The 19512-nt window shown below is 46.0% G+C and overlaps 1 protein-coding gene across 2 annotated transcripts in view; it reads left to right on the forward strand.

The window, feature by feature from the left end:
• Positions 1–19512, forward strand: part of BRPF3 (bromodomain and PHD finger containing 3) — a 105554-nt gene that overhangs the window by 19963 nt on the left and 66079 nt on the right. Inside the window, exons 9-13 of one of the 2 annotated variants that reach the window (XM_032648271.1) lie at positions 212–305; positions 3845–3942; positions 6770–6867; positions 10918–11072; positions 16427–16485. In XM_032648271.1, coding sequence (XP_032504162.1) covers positions 212–305; positions 3845–3942; positions 6770–6867; positions 10918–11072; positions 16427–16485 — 504 coding nt within the window. Of the gene's footprint in view, positions 1–211; positions 306–3844; positions 3943–6769; positions 6868–10917; positions 11073–12390; positions 14731–16426; positions 16486–19512 lie in introns of those variants that run through there. The other variant, XM_032648272.1, reaches the window with a different exon arrangement.

Consider the following 19512-nt stretch of genomic DNA (forward strand, 5'->3'; position numbering starts at 1 on the left):
ATGCAGTGTCTGTTCACTGCCCTAGCCAACATTTCCCCCAAACCTTTATCAGGTTCTCTCCACCACCCAAGACCCATTTCCCAAGAGGAGGGACCAGCCATCCTCTCCATCCCTCCTTGCTGAGCTCTCCCAAGGTGGCTGCCTCACACTGCAGCATGTGTCAGGGGAGGGGGGTTTCTACACTCAGGCTCACTTTGTGTGTTCTTGGCAGGTGTGACCAACGGCTTTGGAAAACACACTGAAAGCGGGTCTGACTCAGAATGTAGTTTGGGTCTAAGTGGTGGACTGGCATTTGAAGCTTGCAGGTAAGAACACTTGTCCCAAAGCCGTGTTTGCAGCTCTGCCACCTCTCCATTTATTTTCCTTTCAGCTGCAGATTCAACCTCCTCCTGCTTATCTCAGTTTTTTTCTTCCTGCACCCCTGTTATTTCCTGAAGCCTCTCATCTGTGACTCTGGTAGCTCCTAGGAAACGTTGTGACCCTTGACTGTCAGGCCTGATCTGACTAGGGGGGAGGAGTAGTGCTGATGCTTTATAGGGTTTGTAGATCTGAATTTGGCTCCAGAGGGTGGGGAGACCCTCTGTATTGCCCAGTGAAGTTAACATTTGAGCCAAACCCCACCCACCCCCTGGCCCATTTAGATAACCCAGTTATAGACATGGTTTCACCCTTTGCCTTTCGGGGCATCATAGCAGTGGTGTAGGAATAAGAAATGGACAGATAGGAAATTTGGAATTGCCTTTTAGTCTGACAAAGGCCCCAGCTCTTCTACCATCTTTGAGCTGGGAAGGGATGGGTTTCTTTTCCCATTCTTTCACCTGAAGGGAGGATTTCCGAGGCCAGAACCTTCAACTTTCTTCCATGACTAAGAGTTTATTGACTCTCTCTGCTCTGTGTTGTATGCTCTGCAAGACACCAGGGAGTGTGGGACTCTTGGAAATGGGAGACCTTCAGTGCCACAGAAGAAGAATGACTTGTCCTGAAGGCTGACCTCATGATCCCTCCACATGGCTACTGGATGGATTCTAGGTTCAGAGCAGGGGAGGAGAGGTCCCAGGGCAGCACCAAAATACTATGTGTCTGTGTTTGAAGTGCTTCAAAGGCAGGCTGGGTGTAGGTTCTATTGGGTTCTCACTCTACACTGGTGCTGGGCTCTTGGAGGCCCCCAGATGCCCCCTTGGGCCTGGACTGCTCCCGTGCTGTAGCGGGGCCCAGCTTTCAGTGGCTCCTTAGAGATTTTCTTCCCCACCAAGCCTCAGAAATGTCCTAGCTGTCTTCCTCCATGTTACAGCTCTAGAGATATAGGAGGAGTGGATGGGAAAACACAGTTACCAGGCATAGAGAAGAGGCAGAGATTTCAAAATCATACAGGATGCTTCTAGCCCGGTCCGGGTTGGAGTTCCTGACTCCCTTCAAAGATAAGGTGCCTGGAAACCCAGTTCACTGGGGTGGGTGGGAGTGGGGTTATCAAACTGTCCCCTCTTAGTCCTTGACTAAAGGTAGAAGGTGTGTTCGGCCCCTCCCTCCACAAAGGGTACTCTTCCCAGCTGTGAGCTGCAAGGAGCAAGCCAGGCCAGGCTCTGGTTAGCCTGTCCGTTCAGACTGCTTACCTTTCTGCAGAACATGCCAAAGCCACCAGTTTCTCTGGGGCCCTGCTCAGTGTGGGAACAATGCCCTTGGAAGGCGTTTCCTCTTTAGCTCAGTGGTTCTCAGTAGAATTTTGCGGTTTACAACAGGAGATTCAGGCCTTCAACTACAGGGATTTTTTTTCTTTTTCTTTCTTTTCTTTTTTCCTACATTGTGGGGGTAAGTACATAAAGGAAGATCTTATTAATTAGACTAGAATCATATAATCGCAGAATAAAGAACCTTGAAAGAATTTCTGGTCACTAATCCCATCCCTGTCCCATCCTGTCCCTGGCTTTATCTTTTCTAATGATTTTCTGAGCAGTTTGGAGCTGCATCCTCTTCTTTGGGTCACTCATTCAATTATTAATTAAGCACTTACCGTGAGCCAGGTACTGTTCTAAGCCCTGATAAGGTGTCTGTTCTCAAGGAGCTTATCATCTAGAAGGGAGAGATAAATGTTAAGCCAGTAAGCAAAATAATTATAGATTGGGCTGTCTGCTTAGACCTGGGTAACTTAGAGAGAGGGCTGAAATGCAGGCCATGATCGAGTCACTTGTGCGTTTTTCTATGAAACAGGAACATATGGACCTAGTTTTGGTGTTGCATCCTGTCTCATTGAGCTCAACCTTCTCAGAGCTCATCATCTGATAGTATAACATTGGTAGTTTATAATATTCAAGTGAGACATTAAAATTTACTACCGTTTATATAATAATATTTACTGTATAACTGCTATTTATTGAATACTTGGTGTGTTCTGTACTGAGTGCTTGCTGTGTATTAATCCATTAAATCCTCACAGCAACACATGGGGAACACAAGCCTCAGAGAGGTTAACTTGCTCAGGGTCACAGAATGAATGAGTAGCACAGAGTGAGGTTCTGAACCCAGGTAGTCTGGCTCCAGAGTTTCTCTCTTAACTGCTTGGTTGTGCCCTCCTATGTTGTGTTTGGAGATGTCTCCCCAGATCCATGATGTGAACTTGGAGAGGCTTTCCTAATAGAACTACCAGTACCTTACATTTTTATAAGGACTCAGATTCTTTAAGTCCAGTGACAGATTTTTGTAGGGTGCATGGGAACTGAATTCTGAATGTGAACTGGGTGTTGTTTTTTCCCCAACAGGTCCTAATTTTGACTAGCAGGAAGAAAGCTCCCAACCTACTACTAACTGAAGGATTATGATTCATCAGGTTCTCATTGTGCCAGGTTTTCTGTAAAAGACCATGATAAAGTCAGTTATGATTCAGTAATGCAGGAGTACCCTACTCTCCAACCAGTCTTAACCCTGGCCTCTTCGTATCCTATTAGGGGTTTCTTAAGCATTTTTGCTCTACTGCAGGTTGTTGACTTGTCTTTTAAGCAATTTTTTTTGTTGAAATAATTATATAGCAGTAATATTTTTTAAAGTTTGAATGGGAAAAAACCATAGCCACATCATTCTTGCTCAGAGGCTTCTAACTGTGATTGTACATTAGAATTGCATTGGGAGCAACTTAAAAATACTGATGCCTGGGTGGGTTCCAGTTATACCATTATTCTTGTATTACTGTTCTCATTTTTGCCTATTACCTTCTAGTCTTTGTCTACTATATATTTTTTATCTCTTTGCAGTAGCCATATTTTAAAAAAACCGGTCTGCTTGGTAGTTTAAAAAAATCCATCTCTGTCTAAGAAAAACGTCACACACATAAAGTAGAAGTGAGAAGCGGATTGTTTTTCCAATTTAAAAAGTCTTTTCTAATTACGGAAGTAAGGCATGTCCATTATAGAAAATTTGGGAAAGAGGCAGATTTTTGTACCTCAAAAATAAATTGGTTTCTAGAGAAGCAATGTGAACCAGAGAGTTCAGAATTCTGGGCAGATGTGAGACAGGCCCTCCTCATGGCCAGGCTGCTTAGACTCTGGAAGGATTGACAAGTGCCTGGGTGACCTTCCCTCTGGATGAAATCCAGTGTCCCTGGGCAGGGGAGCAGGCCTCTCTTTCCAAGTTCAGTCCTTCCACATGGATGAAATGTTTCCTTAAGCCTCGTGGGAACATTCTGGTCAGAAGTATATCACGGGTTAATATGAGTTTTTAGGGGAAGGTGAGGAACCATTCTCCTTGAAGGGTTTTTGCAGCTCTGCTCCTAGCAGAGATGGGAGAGCAGGAGTGGATGTGTTACTCATTGAAATTGTTCATTTCGCTCCTCTCTTTCTCCCTGCTCTATATGCAGTGGTCTGACACCCCCCAAACGCAGCCGAGGGAAGCCAGCCCTGTCTCGAGTGCCCTTCCTGGAAGGTGTGAACGGAGACTCTGACTACAACGGCTCAGGTGAGGAGTGCTGCTGTACAGGTGCATCTTGGGGGACCAGGCCTTCCAGAGAACCAGTTCTGCGGGCTGCAGCCAGACCCTGAGCTCCTCCGAACCTGGAGGCACTGGTCAGGGAAATGGCCCTTCCTCCCAGGTCATTCATACTCCTTTTACTTTTTTTTTTAATTTATCTTATTTTGAATAAGTAACACATACCGTGGTGACAAAAATCAGAAACGTACAAAAGGGTGCATAATGAAAAGCCAGTTCTCCCCTCCCTAGAATAGCCATTGTTAGCGGTTTTTTGTATGTCTTTCCAGATGTAATCCATACGTACACAAACCAAAAACTTGTGTGTATATTTAAAAGAGTGAGCAGAGAAGCCTAACATGCACATTCCTCTAAACCATGCCTTTTTTCAGTTAATAATATATCTTGGAGATTCTTTTGTGCTTTTTATTGGCTGCCTAATATCCCATTACATAGGTGTGCTATCATTTACTTAGCTGGCCCTCTGCAGATGGATGTTTAAATGTTTTTGTTTAATTGTCATAGTCAATGTTGCAGTGGGCAACCTTGTACAAAGATCATTTTGTATCCCTGGGGAGTATATCTATAGATATACTCTATTGCTGTATTGGAGGAAGTATGCATTTGTAATTTTGATAGATATTTCTAGTCTGCCCTCACAGGAGTAATATGATATCCTGTGTCACTGAATTTCACACATAACCCTGTAATTTCATGTGATCCAATGCTTCTACTCCCTACTGGGGTAAAATGGAGACATTCTACTCCAGCAGGTCCAAACAGTAAAACACATGGATCTTATCTCTTCTGACTGAAGGAATAAAGGACAGGGCAGAGCCAAAGGAGAGGACTGGGTGGTGCTTAGGTGGAACAGGTGCAGGGCTGGCTGTTCTCTGAGCACATCTCTGTCCAGCCCTCCTATGGGGGGTGTGCACTCTGGATGCCCTGTCTTTGAAGCTTCCATCTAACATTCAGCCTTCAGGGCTTCTCTTCCCCTCTTTCCTTTTCCCAACTGCTTTATTTTCCCTTAGCATCAGTTTCTTTTCCATATGTGTGTTGATGAATGCATGCCTGCATGTTTCATTACTGTCTGATTGTCAGTGCCCAGAAGGCAGGGCTTATGTCTAGGTTAATTTGTACAGCATCTAGTGCAGAACTGGGAGCGGATTGGCACGTACTTTGTGCTTCTGGTGGTGACATTTTATTCTTATTTTTAAAACCACGTAATTATTAAAATGATGCCAAAGGAAATTTAAAAAGGAAACTGACCTTCCACTGTTCCATCACCTTAACACATTGTCTTCATTTCTCTATGTTGCCTTCTATTTATTTCAGGCACGTTTTTCACAAAATGCTAATCTAAAACACATGCTCTTTCATATTCTGCTTTTTTCAATGTTATCTTCCAATCAATGCATTATAATTTACTTGTTTCATTGTTAGAATTTGGTTCTAACCAAATTTTAACATTATACATAAGGTAGTGAACCCATATTTTTGTTCAAAAGCCTCTTATTCATTTTAAAAGTTATTTTTCTAAACAAATTCCCAGGGAAGGAATTTACTGGAGTAGATTGTTCATACTTTTTTTTTAATGGCTCTTGAGACTTACTGCCAAATTATATTCTGAAAGGATTAGACTGGTCTGCAATTTCCTCAGCAGTATATGATTGCACCAGTTTCCCCACAGCCTGCCTCTTCAGTAATGGATTTTGTCTTTTTGTTGTTATTGCTATTGATTTAATAGACAGAAAACAAGACCTCATTATCAGGAATATACTTTATAAAAAATTATATATGTAGATGGTAATGTTTCCTTAGGAACATGATTTCTACTCTGTGGAATTTGGATCTTTTCCTTAGTTGAGTGTGGTCACCTCCCTGTTGCCAGCTTATAGACTGGGGAGGGGAAGGGAGGTTCCTCTGTGTATTCAGAGACATTTGTGAAGTACCCATCCATGTGTGCTAATGCATTAGGTGCAGAACAAAGTAAACCGAAGAGATGTGGTGCCTGCCCCAGGCAGGACACCCTGTGTAAGGTTCTGACAAAACTGGCAAGAAAAGAGTCTGCAGACCTGCTTGGCTCTGCTGAGTGCTGTGCAGCCAGGTGTCCTGGATAGCCAGGTATGGCCCTGTCAGAAAAGAACTCATTCAGCAAATAGTTTTACTGGGATATCCATCCCAGGCATCTTCTTCCATGAAGCCTCCATCATGAGGCCCACCAGTCAGGAAGGCCCAGAGAGCAGTTTGTGGCTTTGCCAAGATGCATTATAGTCCTTCTTCCTGCTGTCCTGGTGATGAAGCAGTTATATTTTTCCAAGGAACATCAACCTAGGGTTCTAGTTCAGAGGTCAGCAAACTGTAACCTGTTGCCTGTTTTTGTAGGGCCCACGAGCTAAGAATGTTTTTTACATTTTCAAATGATTGAAAATCAAGTGAAGAATGACATTTTGTAACACGTGAAAATTACACAAAATTCAGATTTCAGTGTCCAGAAATAAAGTTTTATGGGAATATAGCAGTGCTTGTTCATTTACCAATCGTCTGTGGCTGCTTTCATGCTACAATAGTAGAGTTGAGTAGTTGCAATGGAGACTGCAAAACCTAAAATACTTACTATTTGGCCTTTTAAAGAACAAGTTTGCTGTCTCCTGATCTAGTCTTAAGAACTAAGGAGAGGGTAGGGAAGAGGAAGGGTGGAGGGGATGTTTCTGACTCATTCCTGGGCTGTCCCAGTCAAATGGAGGCCCCGGGCAGGCCTCCTGGGCACCATTCCATGCCCCCTTGGGCACTGTCTCCTCCCCTCCCCCACCCCCAGGCAGAAGCCTCCTGATGCCCTTTGAAGACCGTGGAGACCTGGAGCCCCTGGAGCTGGTGTGGGCCAAGTGCCGAGGTTATCCCTCCTACCCCGCCTTGGTGAGTCTGCCTGATCCTCCTCCCTCCCAGGGGTGGTCTGGCCCCTGCCTTGCCTTGGGGGCTTATCTGATTGGATCAAGCCAGGAGAGTGTGATTGGGAGTCAGGGTACCTTTAGCTGCAGAAGGGAGGGAGGTTTTATCCCAGCCTGGGTGGGTCACACCAGCTAGACTCCCTGCTTAGGGCTCTTAAAATAGGTTAAAGTATGCTGACAGAAGCTAGGGCTCTTAGTGATTTAATAGCATATATTTATTTGCTAAATAAAAAAAATTATCTACTATTCATAAAAGTAAAATGTGCTCATTGTAGAAAATTGTAAAAGCTGTTAATAATGCTTAGGTGTTTTACTAAATGTCTGTCATGCTAAGTTCTTGAAATGCTGAGGAAGGTATGGTTATTCTCGTTTTATAGGGGAAAAAACTGAAGATCTATTTGCTACCATGGTCATCTAGCTATTAAGTGGCAGGGTTGGAATTTGAGCCCAGGGCTCAAAGTGTGTGATGTCAAAGCCTGTGTTCTGAGCCACTGAGTTCAAAATCACCCACAGTGCCATCTATTCAGAGATTACCTCTTGATGTATATCCTCAGCCCTTTTTTTTTCTGTTTAATGCATAAATGTGCATAAATATGAGACTGTACTCTGTTTAACCTCCCCTTCACTTAACAGTACACCATGAGCATGCATGTCTTACGCCATTAAACATTCTTCATCAGCAGCACTTTCATTACTGCATCATCTGCAGTCGTATGCGTGTACCTTATTTTAACCATTCCCTAGTTGGTCATTTAGATCATTTTGAATTTTTCACTATGATAAACAGCCAGCAGTAAGCATCATTGTAGCTTAACATTTGTGCACATCCATGGTTATTTCTTCACAGTGAAGAAGTCTTAGGAATGCCTTCTTGGGGCATCTATGTAAAATTCTGATGCAAATTGCCAAGTTGCCCCTTAGAACATTAGTTCTGGTTTATACTCCCACCAACGGTAGCTAAAATTTCCATTTTTTCCATAGTGGCAGTAGCTAAAAATTCTAATTTTTACCACCCTGATTGTTATGTCTTAGGGCTCTTTCTATATTAGGGAGGTAATATCCATCTGGCCCTGAAAATACTGATTCTAACCTTTGGGGCATGTCACAATCATCTGGGGGAATTTTTTAAACAATGTAGATCCTGAGGCCCCATCTCAGAACAACTGTATTAGACTCTCTAAAGCCAGACCAAGGCATGAATATTTTTGTTTCTTTTTTTTATGACTATTTTTTTTAACACTCCCCAGATGATCTATAGTGGGTGTTGAGAACCGCCCTGCCAGCCTATGCGTGCACACAGAGCTCTGAGCCTCTCCCAGCTCATTTTTGTCTATGGCTCTTTTCATAGACAGCAGCCTCTTAAGGTGAAGAGTGCAGGAACTCTGATCCTTTTTGGACAGGTGAGGAAACTGTAGCTCCAAGAGGTTATATGACTTGCTGGAGTCATATTGGAACCCATGCTACCTGCTTCACCCCCTGCTTAGCAGTGGCAGGTGGGAGATCCACATTGTGATCCAGCACTGAGGAGGTTGGACCTGTGGCTGCCTTCACAGGCTCCATGCCCAGCTGTCAGTGAGACCCCCAGCTTAGTTGCTGAAGAATTGATTAAGACTGTGCAGGTTTAGTTTTGTTTTTTTTAATCTCACAATACAAAGAAAGCCAGTCTACAACTAGTCTCTTTTTTTTTTATAAATTTATTTATTTATTTTTTGGCTGTGTTGGGTCTTCGTTGCTCTGCACGGGCTTTCTCTAGTTTCGGTGAGCAGGGCCTACTCTTCGTTGGGGTGTGCGAGCTTCTCATTGTCGTGGCTTCTCTTGTTGTGGAGCATGGGCTCTAGCCGCATGGACTTCAGTAGTTGTGGCATGTGGGCTCAGTAGTTGTGGCTTGCGGGCTCTAGAGCGCAGGCTCAGTAGTTGTGGCGCATGGGCTTAGTTGCTCCACAGCATGTGGAATCTTCCCAGACCAGGGATCGAACCCGTGTCCCCTGCATTGGCAGGCGGATTCTTAACCACTGCGCCACCAAGGAAGCCCCTCTTTTTTTCCTTTTTAATTATCTTCTTAATCATACATTTTCTTTTGTGATAAAGAAATTCAGCCACCACCTGAAAAAACCTACCACCTGAATACAACCTGTGTTTTTATTTTGGTTTATGCTCTCCCAGTCATTTTCCTCTGTATACTTAAATATGTACTTGCACATATAGTGACTATATGGTTTTTAAATTTCTGAGGCTCTTGTTCTTTAAAAAAATGTTTTTTGTTTTTCTGTAAAAATTATGTATCTACATTGCAGAAGCTTTGGAAAAAGAGAAAATCAACACAAATCGCAGCATTATGACATCATCTATAAGCATTTTGTATTGTTGCTTCTATTTATCGTTTATATATTATAGCCGTAACAATGGTGTGTGTACACATTTGTTATGTAATGTGTTAAATGTTATTGCAGACTTTATTTCCATGTTGTTTTACATGTGCATGACATTTGAGTGAATGGACCATTATTTATTATTTGGGGATACATTTGCCTCTGTCTTCTTTAAAAAGGGAGGCGAGCTCCCCTTAAGAGGCAGACTTGCCCATCTTGCTTCTGCCCTTGGGGGGACACTTTTCACAGTCTGCCCCACTTTCCAAGCCAGGCACTATCCCCACTGTTGATAATCGAGGAAGTTCAGGAGGGCTTGTCTGGTGGTTCTCATTAGGACCCTTAGCTTCAGTCCCAGGAGGGACAGACAGGCTGGGAGTTAGAGTTTTTACCAAATCACACAGCTGGGGGCAGGGTAGTGGTGGTTCTTCCTTAGAGTAAACTCTTAACTAGAGGACCTGCTTTTAGCTGCTTATCTTGAGAAGGATGTAGGGAAGCTGGCAAACACCCAGAAGTAAATAGAGCAATTTATTATTATAAGAGACCCCCTGGGACAGGGTATAGGAATTAAGATTGCTCCATCTCTGGAGAAAGCTGCCTCCTCCGTAAGTTTCCAAGTCTCCCTGGCCTTGGTGCACAGAGATTATCAGCCAGCTGCTCTGGAAGCAGGGGCTGTGTAGGAGGCAGTGGGCAGCAGAGGCCCAAGCCTTGTCCAGGCGCCTGGTTTTAGTCCCAGCCAGCTACATCCTTCTGTGCTTGGCGTTCTCCTCTGTCAGCTAGTACTTGTCAGCAGACTTCTCAGCATCAGCAAGAGGATGAAATAAGATGATGTGTGAATAATTAGGAGCTTTGGTAACTTTGTCAGTGCTCCACAGAGCTGGAGAATTATTGTTATGTTGATGCCACCAGGCATTTTGCTGAGCCCTTGCCCTTGTGGAGCCTGCAGCCTCAAGGACTCATTCTTCCAGTGGCCCTTGTTTCCGACCACATCATTCTCCCCTCTTCAGCAACCCTCCACACTCAGTCTTTTGCCTTCTCTCTGATTTTACCGTGGAGGTGCTAAAATTGTATCTGGTCTATGCACCAGGAAGGATTATAGTCAGACAGGAAGGTGGTGGGTAACCAGGAGATCTGTTTAGGTAGAACCAAAGGGATGGGCCCTCTGGCCGATTCAGGACTTTCTTCACAGCCATGGTGTCTAGGAAGCCCCTGAGATTTTGAAATGAATTGCACAGGTTCTAAAGGGAAATTGGCAGGGGAAAAAAATGGCCTCCATTCCTCTCCCCTAAGGGACATTGGGAGGAAGGCGTTTGTCTATCTGGCCTGGACGTCAGAGGGCTTCCACCCTGGCTTCCCAGTACTTCTCTTTCAGCTCTGGGGCCTGACAGTTGATGGAGCAAGCTCCCTTGTCAGAAGGTCTGATTGGAAAGGGCCAAAGGATTAGGACAATACCTGGGGAAACAGAGTCAGAATTTCTGTTTGGGGTACTGAGGGTCATTGGAAGGGGTCAGCCCCTCCATCACTGCGTTGTGGGCCGAGCCAATCCCCTGCATAGCTTTGGTGTACGGTGGTTCAGTGGTTAGTCCTACAGCAGGGTGCACTGGTCACCCCATCCACCCCCCGCTGAATGCTGTCTCCTTTCCTGCTTCCAGATCATCGATCCCAAGATGCCCCGGGAGGGCCTTCTGCACAATGGCGTCCCCATCCCCGTCCCCCCACTGGATGTGCTGAAGCTGGGAGAGCAGAAACAGGCCGAGGCTGGAGAGAAGCTCTTCCTTGTCCTCTTCTTTGACAATAAACGCACCTGGTGAGTGGGTGCTGCTGCTGGGAGGGTGCACCAGGATGCAGGCCAAGGGGCCCAACCAGGTGGCTGTTCTAATGCTGACGTGCCGGAGAGGTACACAAAGGGGCTGTGGACTCGGCCACCCTGCCTCCACCCAGGTGAAAGTGAAGGGTTACCTGCCAGCAGCTGGTCTGCATTTGCCATGTTAACAGTAACCTGGTGTTACTAATAACACTGATTAATGGTGTTAATAGTAACTGAGGGGTATTGCAGATCAGATTCCTTGTGAAGCACTCTGAGATGGAGATTTGTATTAGGAGTCATTGGGAAGAGCTGTGAGGGTGAGGGGGCGCAGCACTGGGCAGAGGAAAAAGTTGAACTGCAGTGCACTTGTTGCAGAGGCCTCAGCTCATCCTGTTTGGAGCTCTGGAGCTGGGTGGCTCATTAGAGATGTCAGGGATTGGGGCTGTGCCTTTGTACCCCCATGTCAACCAGTCATTGAATGCTGGCTGCCCCTGGGGAGGGGGGTGATATTGATGGGGGTTGATTCCTGGAGCAGGACTCACTTGAGAGACTGTAATCTGCCAACACTCCCAGCGGCTGCAGGGAAGCATGTCTCAGTCCTGGGCGGAGAGTTCTGGGCAGTGCAGGATCCACCGCAAGGGGCTTGTCTGCTCATGGCTTACAAACACCAGCAGGAGGATTCTTTCACCTCTGCTTCTGTAGAGTGAGGAGGTAGGACTAGCTAATAGCTATCATTTATTGAGCATTTACTCCATTTCTTTATGCAAATTGCTTTACATGCATGATTTCATTTGGTCCTCATTTAAATCTTCATTAATCCCCTCCCAATCCATTTTACAGATGAGGAAGCTGAGGCTCAGAAAGCCAAGAATCCATAGCCAGAACTGGGATACAAACCAAGATCTGGCTCCAAAGGCTGGGCTCTTAGCCACATGTTATATTCACTCAGGGACCTTTTAAAAAACACCAGGTGCAGGCCCCACCAGAGATCATTTCATTGATTCCTGACATCAGCTCCACTTCCTAGCTGTAGCTCCCTGACTCCACAAGGCAGGGTGAGGCTCAGAGCCCTCCAGATGACTCAGCTAGTCTCCCTGGGGGCACACGGGCTTCCCTCTGGCAACCATCTAAGCTGAGTGAGTGTCCTGGGCCCAGCTGCAAAATAAGTCACTTGGTGGCTTCCTGCCTGTGGCATCCCAGTCTGCCTCCCTCTGCCCTGTCCCCTCCCCCGGCTTTGCTGGTCCTGGGCAAGTGGGTCCAGAAGAGCCTCCTTTGGGACCCACCATGGTCCAGCCTTCTTACTGTGCTTGTATTTTAGGCAGTGGCTTCCGAGGGACAAAGTCCTGCCCCTGGGTGTGGAAGACACTGTGGACAAGCTCAAGATGCTGGAAGGCCGCAAGACCAGCATCCGCAAGTCAGTGCAGGTGGCCTACGACCGTGCGATGATCCACCTGAGCCGAGTGCGGGGACCCCACTCCTTTGTCACCTCCAGCTACCTGTAAGGGCAGGGCCTGGCCTGCATCTGCCTGCCCTGCCTCCGTCCTGTGGGGCATAGAGAAGCCTCTTCCTGCCCCAGCCAGACGTACGGCTGGCAGCTTGCCCCTTCCATGGCAGGCCAGGGACTGGGCTGTATCCTCCCCAAGGACAAGGCCCCAGTTTGGACTAAACTGCATGGTTCCCCTGGTGGGCCTGCTGTGTGCCAAAAACTCCCACCTGAGCTCCCTCAGGGGCTTGTCCACTGAAGAACCAGTTAGAAATAGAAACAGCTGTGAGGCTTGGGCCCAGCCGAGGAGATAGACCTGGCCCCAGAAAGCAAGAGGTCTTGGGCTTTCTTAAGGGTGTGCCTGGCCCCTCCAACCCATTCCCAACTAACTACACCTCAGGGTGAGTGAGGCTCTGACACTGACCCCAGAGGTGCTGTGGATACACTAGGGTCCCACGGGGAATCTCACAGAGCTCACCCTCTCTCTCTATCACCCGTCCTCATATCTCTTCCCTGTCCCATCTTCTGTACCTCTGCCCAGTCTCTCTTTTTCCCTTGTTCCTTTCCCGACTTCCTCTTGTGCCAAACTGACAGAAACCATCACCAAACTGATCTTTTTCTTTTTATGGCTCATTCCCTTTGAGGCCAGCTGCTAGCCTACCACTTGGGTGACCCCTTCACCAGCACACCTCCCCACCCCCTTACATGTGCTACAGACAAACAGCTGAGGCCAGCCTGTGAGAACTTGCCTGCTTAGATTGAGGCAGGGTCCCTCCAGCCCTCTTCTGTCTTGCAGAGAGGTGGGCTCAGGCTGGACGGGCTCCTGTCAGCAGACCAGGCTGCTTGTGCCAGTGTCCATCTGTCCACGTGGATTCCGAGGGTTGTTGGGTGAAGCTGTGCCCTTTGGCTGGGTCTGCCCTTTCACTCCTCCTAGCGTCTCCTCGTGGGCTTTTCCTTTTCTGCACCTGCAGCCTCTAGCCTCTCTCTCTACCACTAGGGATGGCGTGGGGCCTGCAGTCCAGCATCTTCCTGTCCTGCGCTCTGCCCTGCCTAGCCTCTGCTGCTCTGAACTCCAGGGAACACAGTCTTTTATTTCAAACCCCCTGTCCCTTTCCCTCTTTTCCTTCAACCCCCTCTCCACCTTTACCTTCTCAAAAACAGAAGGGAAAAAAAACTGTGAAACGAGAATGCTGACTGACAAACCAACACAACTTTCAGAGGCTTCGATGTCTGTTCTCTGGATGTTCCTTTTCACCTCTTAAGCACCAAAGTTGCAGGGCCAGGTTGCAGGCCACTGATTGCCATGTTGATTTTTAACCTGACGTTCTTTTTAATTGTTTTAAATTTTTCATAGGGGAGTTTTGGACAAAACAAAGTCACTGGGGAGATCACTGCCATTTTTACACACTTTTTAAAAATACAACCAACCAACCGCCACGACTTCTTATACGTTTGGGACATGAGCCAGAGTTTAAAAGGGAACCAACAAAACTCTCTATAACATAAAGGATGGGGTTTTGGATTTTGTACAATAATGAAACTACAATACAGCCTATGGCTAGGGAAGGACATAGTGTATATAATTGTAAAATACTGTTCTAAATTATTCAGGCCTATAGTTTCCATTACTGGAGTCCTCCATTGTGTGGCTGAGTATTTTAAATGCACACAGTGTGGTTTATTTAAAGGAGCCAATGTGTCCCCCCTCCCCAGGTAGTCGGTCGGCTGTGGACTATGTGACCTTCGTCTCAACCTGTGTTGTAAGATCTCGGGGCTTTCTCTCTCTCTCTTTCTGTGTCTGTCTCTTCCCCCCAATACTTTCTCAGTCTCTTTCTCCCTTTTTTTTTTTTTTCAGTCTCTTTGAATCTTTCAGTCTCTCTCTGAGTCTCATTTTTAAAACTGCTCTTTTAGAACGGGAAACGGCTCAGATCCTGCTGTGGCATGGGGCCTATGTGTCTCAGTCGCGTCTGCTGTGAAGCACACGATGCTCTATTTATTGTAGAAAGTGACTTTATTTGCTTTCTAGAATTGTTTATAACAGATGGTATAAGAGAGGTAATAAACAGAGAAAAATCTATGCTTGTAAAGAATACAAAAGTTAATTTTACCTACTGTAATATGACTGTCTTAAACTTATTTTCTCTCTGAGAAATAAATGTTCTAATGGGCAGCAGTTGCTGTGTGTGTTTGATGTCGTCAGTGGGGCCTGCCCTTCTCCTCCTAATCTCTGCAGCCCTCCCCCTCTTCAAGACACCAGGGCCTATTAAGAATGGGGTTGTCTAGCTGTTGCAGACTCCCAGCTGGACAGGGCTCTGTCTCTCTGTCTGCCTGCCCGTCTGTCTCTTGGACCCCTGGGAGGGGTGCAAGAATGATTTCTGACGTTTTCCTCCCCAACAGCACTGCCTTTTGGGAGGTGTGGAAGGTCCAGCCTACTTCCCACGCCTTGGCTGCTCTGTAGCCCCATTCCTTTAGGAGCATCTGCTCCTTGTTCAGTGGGAGAAGTGGCCCTTTGGACATCTCGGGCACCTGTTCACCAAGCTTGCAGAATTGGAGTGTCTAGGCTGCTGCCACCTCATTTGACATTATTGCCATCCCCATTCTATAGAGAGGGAGGGAGCCGGGACACACAGAGAGTCAGAACATGAGCCTGACTCCTTTTAGAGCTGGAAGCGAGCCTTTAACTTACCTGGTCTTCATTTTGCAGATGTGGAAACAGACCAGCAAGATTAAAAAACTTGGCCAAGGTCAGCCAGCCAAGAAATGGTGGCAGAATTGAGGGACGACGATCTGGCCAAGGGTTTTTTTGTGGGCTCCATAGCATTTCAAGGCTATGCTGGCCTGTTCTGTACCTCCCTCCCCTCTCTGTGGCTCTGGCTCCAACATTTCTGGAAAGGGATATCTTGAGCAGAAGCAGGAGTATTCCCTGAGACAAACTGTTTGTTGGGCCTAGGATAGCTTTTCCTTGACCCATTCTCTCTGGTTCTGCCTGGCTCCTGTGCTTAGCTGGGAGTTATGTATTTCAGTGTGTGGCTGGAGGACACAGGAGTCTCCTGATCGCCTGCTCCCCAGGGCCTTTGAAATCCTTATTGAAGTCACTGAAGTGTAAAGGCTGTCAATCTGGTATAACATTAACAAAGTCTCTCTAATGTACTGATAGTCCTTATATTATGTGTTATGCAAAGCTACACACTCCTAATCCCGCGAAGCTAACAACCTGATTTATAAGACACATTGCAGACAACTCTGAAAAAGCTTCCAGAAGAATGAAGCAATTAATTCAAGTGGGGTTAAAAATACCTATATATGAATTTATATTTTGAATTACAAAAGCAATTTAGAGCGAAATTACAAGCTCACCCTGTAGAACATTTTGCAAATAAAGGAAAAATGACCAGATGAGTAGGATTTTAGTAGAGAAGGATAAAAAGAAGTCATTGTAAATAGATGAAGCAGCTTAAACAAAGGGCAGCCTCTGGGAGGTATGGTGTGTATTCCAACTCCAGTGACCAACTGCCATCCCCTTTGACTGGAAACAATTTAGGGAGTGAGGCAGTGTGTTGGGATTAACAGCCCTGTCACTCACTTGCTGTGTGACCTCAAGCATGGTACTGGGCCTCTCTGAGCCTCTCTCAGACTGATTTAATAGAGGACCCCAAAGCCAGGGTGAGGCATTAGTACATGGTAGGTGGCAGCATCTATTGAAGGATTTGAATAGGGAAGAAACTTGATTGCAGCTTGGCAACTAATTAGACATCAGAGTCGAAAAGGAGTGTTATGGCAGGGTCACTGTGTGGCTGGAGGGACCAGCAGTGGGTTTGCGGGTGAGGATGGAGGAAGAGTTTAGTTCCTGATGAGTTTATGTTGCCTACAGGACATCTGAGAAAACCCCCCAGCAAGCAGATGGAACTGGACCTGGAGTTCCAGAGGAAGGTAGGAGCAGATGACAGAAATGTGGAGCCACTGAAGCCCATCAGTGTAGTTAGGAGAATGGCCAAGGGGAGGGAGGGGCAAGGGCAGTGCTGAGGAAAGCCCCTTATGTTTAGAGGATGGGGCTGGGGGACAGGATGGAGACAGCGCCTTCAGAGATATCTGGTCCTCAGGGAGGGCCTGACACAATGTCAAACCCTAAGGATCATCTAGCCACCAACCCACCCCCCCACCAATTCATTTCACACAGAGTGGCAGGTCAGGTGTGCTCAGCATCACAGAGCAGGAAGAGGCAGTGCTGGATCAGAATCCAGAACCTAGCACTTTCTACTCTCTCCATACCCACATATTCAGAGCCCTAGAAGTGAGTAGACGTTTCCTTAATTAATTTTATCACTGCTGTTATTAAAATTCATGGCCTCAAGTCTGAAATATGATACTGGAGCATGTAGAGGCACTCTGACCAGGAAAAGAAAATCTCACTTTCCTAGCAAGTTAAAAAATATCATTAAAAGCATTTGCCAAAACCCTGGTCAGCTTGGCCACTTTCATTAATGTAATAGTTGCTATTAACACTTGAGTGTGAATTTGCTTTTCAGATAGACTCTTCTGACCTGGCCAGGCTGTGAGCTTTGAGAGAAGAGGGGGTGAATGGTAGGACTGCTAGGCTCTGGGACAGGTGCTGAAGGGAGATTGAGTATGGGAGCCTTGTCTGCCCCTGGCTCTGCAGGCTCTCCACGGTATCTGTAGGGCAAGGAGTGTGAACATCTGGTCCTGCCAACTGCAGACAGTCTGGCCTTTACCAGGAAGAAAGGAGGGAGGTCTTTGAAGGAGGAAAATAGTTTCTTCAAAAGATGGGGAAGAAGTTTCTGCCTGACTGTGTGGTGGAGGAGAGGGGCCAGGGAGGTGTGTGTCTGAGCCAGAGCTGGAGGGGAACTCTGACTTGACCTTGGCACTTGGGGGTTCCCTTCTGCTTGTCCTTTCCCTTAAAGGGTGGAAAGAAAAAGATAAAGATGTATTTGTATTTACTTATATTTTGCATGCTATATTATATATATTGCAATATAATTACATATATGTTAGTATTCTCTACAATTTTAATATTCTTAAGAGGGCTAGGACTCACAGGCTACATGGAGTAGAAAAAGCTAATTGTCCCCAAACTTCAGAAGGGTTGTTGTGTTGTTATTTCAAAGAACACTGTGTGTCCTTTGCTTGGCACCTGTAAGGCTGGTTGGAAGTGGAGGGTTTCAGTCTAACTCCCCTCATTTCTGAAGCAGTGTCTGAGTTCCTTCCTCTTTCTTTCTGCTTTGTATTGGCCTCTTTTGTGGCCGTAAAGATAGTTGGGGGGATGAAATGTTGATGGTTCCTGGTGGGCAAGAGTGCAGGATGCATAGGGGTCCAGAGGAGGGCCTCCCCACCCACCCCAGCTTCACAGTCCAGAAGACTGCCAAAGGATTTTATCTGAGCTGGTCACAAAAGAATATAAAATTTGTTATTTGCTATCTAATTTGGGAAAAGAAAATTTTTTAAGTGCAAAGGAGAAAGTAAGACTATTTTAACCACTTAGAAATAACCATTTCCACCATTTTAATGTAATTCCTTACTGTCTCATTTTTTCTAGGTAGAGCATGCATGTATTTTAGTTTCTTGTACTGGGTTGCTGGGAAATCAGCTGATAGCTGTCTGCAGTCACTGCAGAAGTTCTCAGCATGACTGGAACACAAGGCCCAACAGCTCTTCTGCCCAAGTTTAACTTTTCCTCACTTGCTAAGTATCATGAACTGGCCTGTGCCAACCATTGCCTGTTATTGTTTGCTTGTTCCCGTCATTTTGCTAAGATATTGGTAGACTCTAACAGTTGAAATTGAATAAGAGCTATAGTTCTCCATCCTAAGAACTTTTGCTGTTGGGGGTACATTTCCATGGAAATAAGTCTTGGACCAAATTCCACCCCATGTTCAAACGCCTGTGAGCGAGATGGCCCCTAAAAGGCCATATACATTCTTCTTCAGCTTGAGAAGTTCTTGCTCTCTGCCCTCTGGTACAGCACCAGCACCTGGCATGAAAGGTCATTCCAAGGTGGACACAACACACTTTTGAGTGCAAAACCAGCTGCTGAGTAGGCCTGTCAGGGGGCCAGAGCAACAGAGCTTTAGACCAAGAAACAAATTTTGTTGTTTTTGATACAACTTTACATACAGTAATTAAGATACACAACCTTGAATCTCTGTGAATTTTTACATTTGTAACCATCCATGAAACCACCACCCAGATCAAAATACAGAACATTTCCGGTGCCCCAGAAAGTTCCTCATGTTCCATCCTAGTCAATATCTACTCCCCCCATCCCCCAAGGGTAACTACTATCCAGGATTCTATGACCATAGATCCATGTTGCCTGTTCTTGAACTTCATATGAATGGAATCAGACAGTGTGTGTACGTTTTTGTCTGGCTTCTCTCATTCAATATCATGTCTCTGGGCTTCATTCCTGTTATGCACGTAGCTGTAGCTTGTTTTGAGTAGTATTCTATTGTACAAATATACCATAGTGTGTTTATTCTCCTGCTGGTGGACATTAGGTTGTTTCCATGTTGAGCTGCCATAGTAACACTGCTATGAACATTCTTGTACATGTCATTTGGTGGACACAATGCTCATTTCTCTTCAGAAAATCCCCAGGAGTGGAATTGCTAGGTCACTGGTTGGGTGTGTGTTTAGCTTTAGTAGTTCTACCAAACAGTTTTCCATTGGTTGGATGATTTACACGCTTGTAGCTGTGTACGGCAGTCCAGGTGTTCCACATCCTTGTCAGCACTTAGTATTGTCAGCCCATGACGTTTGCTCTAGACCTGCTTGTTGAACGACTTCCGCTAAGAGCCATCATACAGCAAGGCTTCTTTCTTCCTGTACAGCACTACCTTGCTCCCAAGGGAGAGTTATGAACTGCCAAGTTGTTTTCAACTAGGGAACCCCCCATTGAGGGGATGGGTGAGGTGGGAGAACTGATCCTGTCCTGTGTGGCTC

Source organism: Phocoena sinus, chromosome 11 (assembly GCF_008692025.1).
Source record: "Phocoena sinus isolate mPhoSin1 chromosome 11, mPhoSin1.pri, whole genome shotgun sequence".
In the NCBI taxonomy this organism is placed as follows: Eukaryota; Metazoa; Chordata; class Mammalia; order Artiodactyla; family Phocoenidae; genus Phocoena; species Phocoena sinus.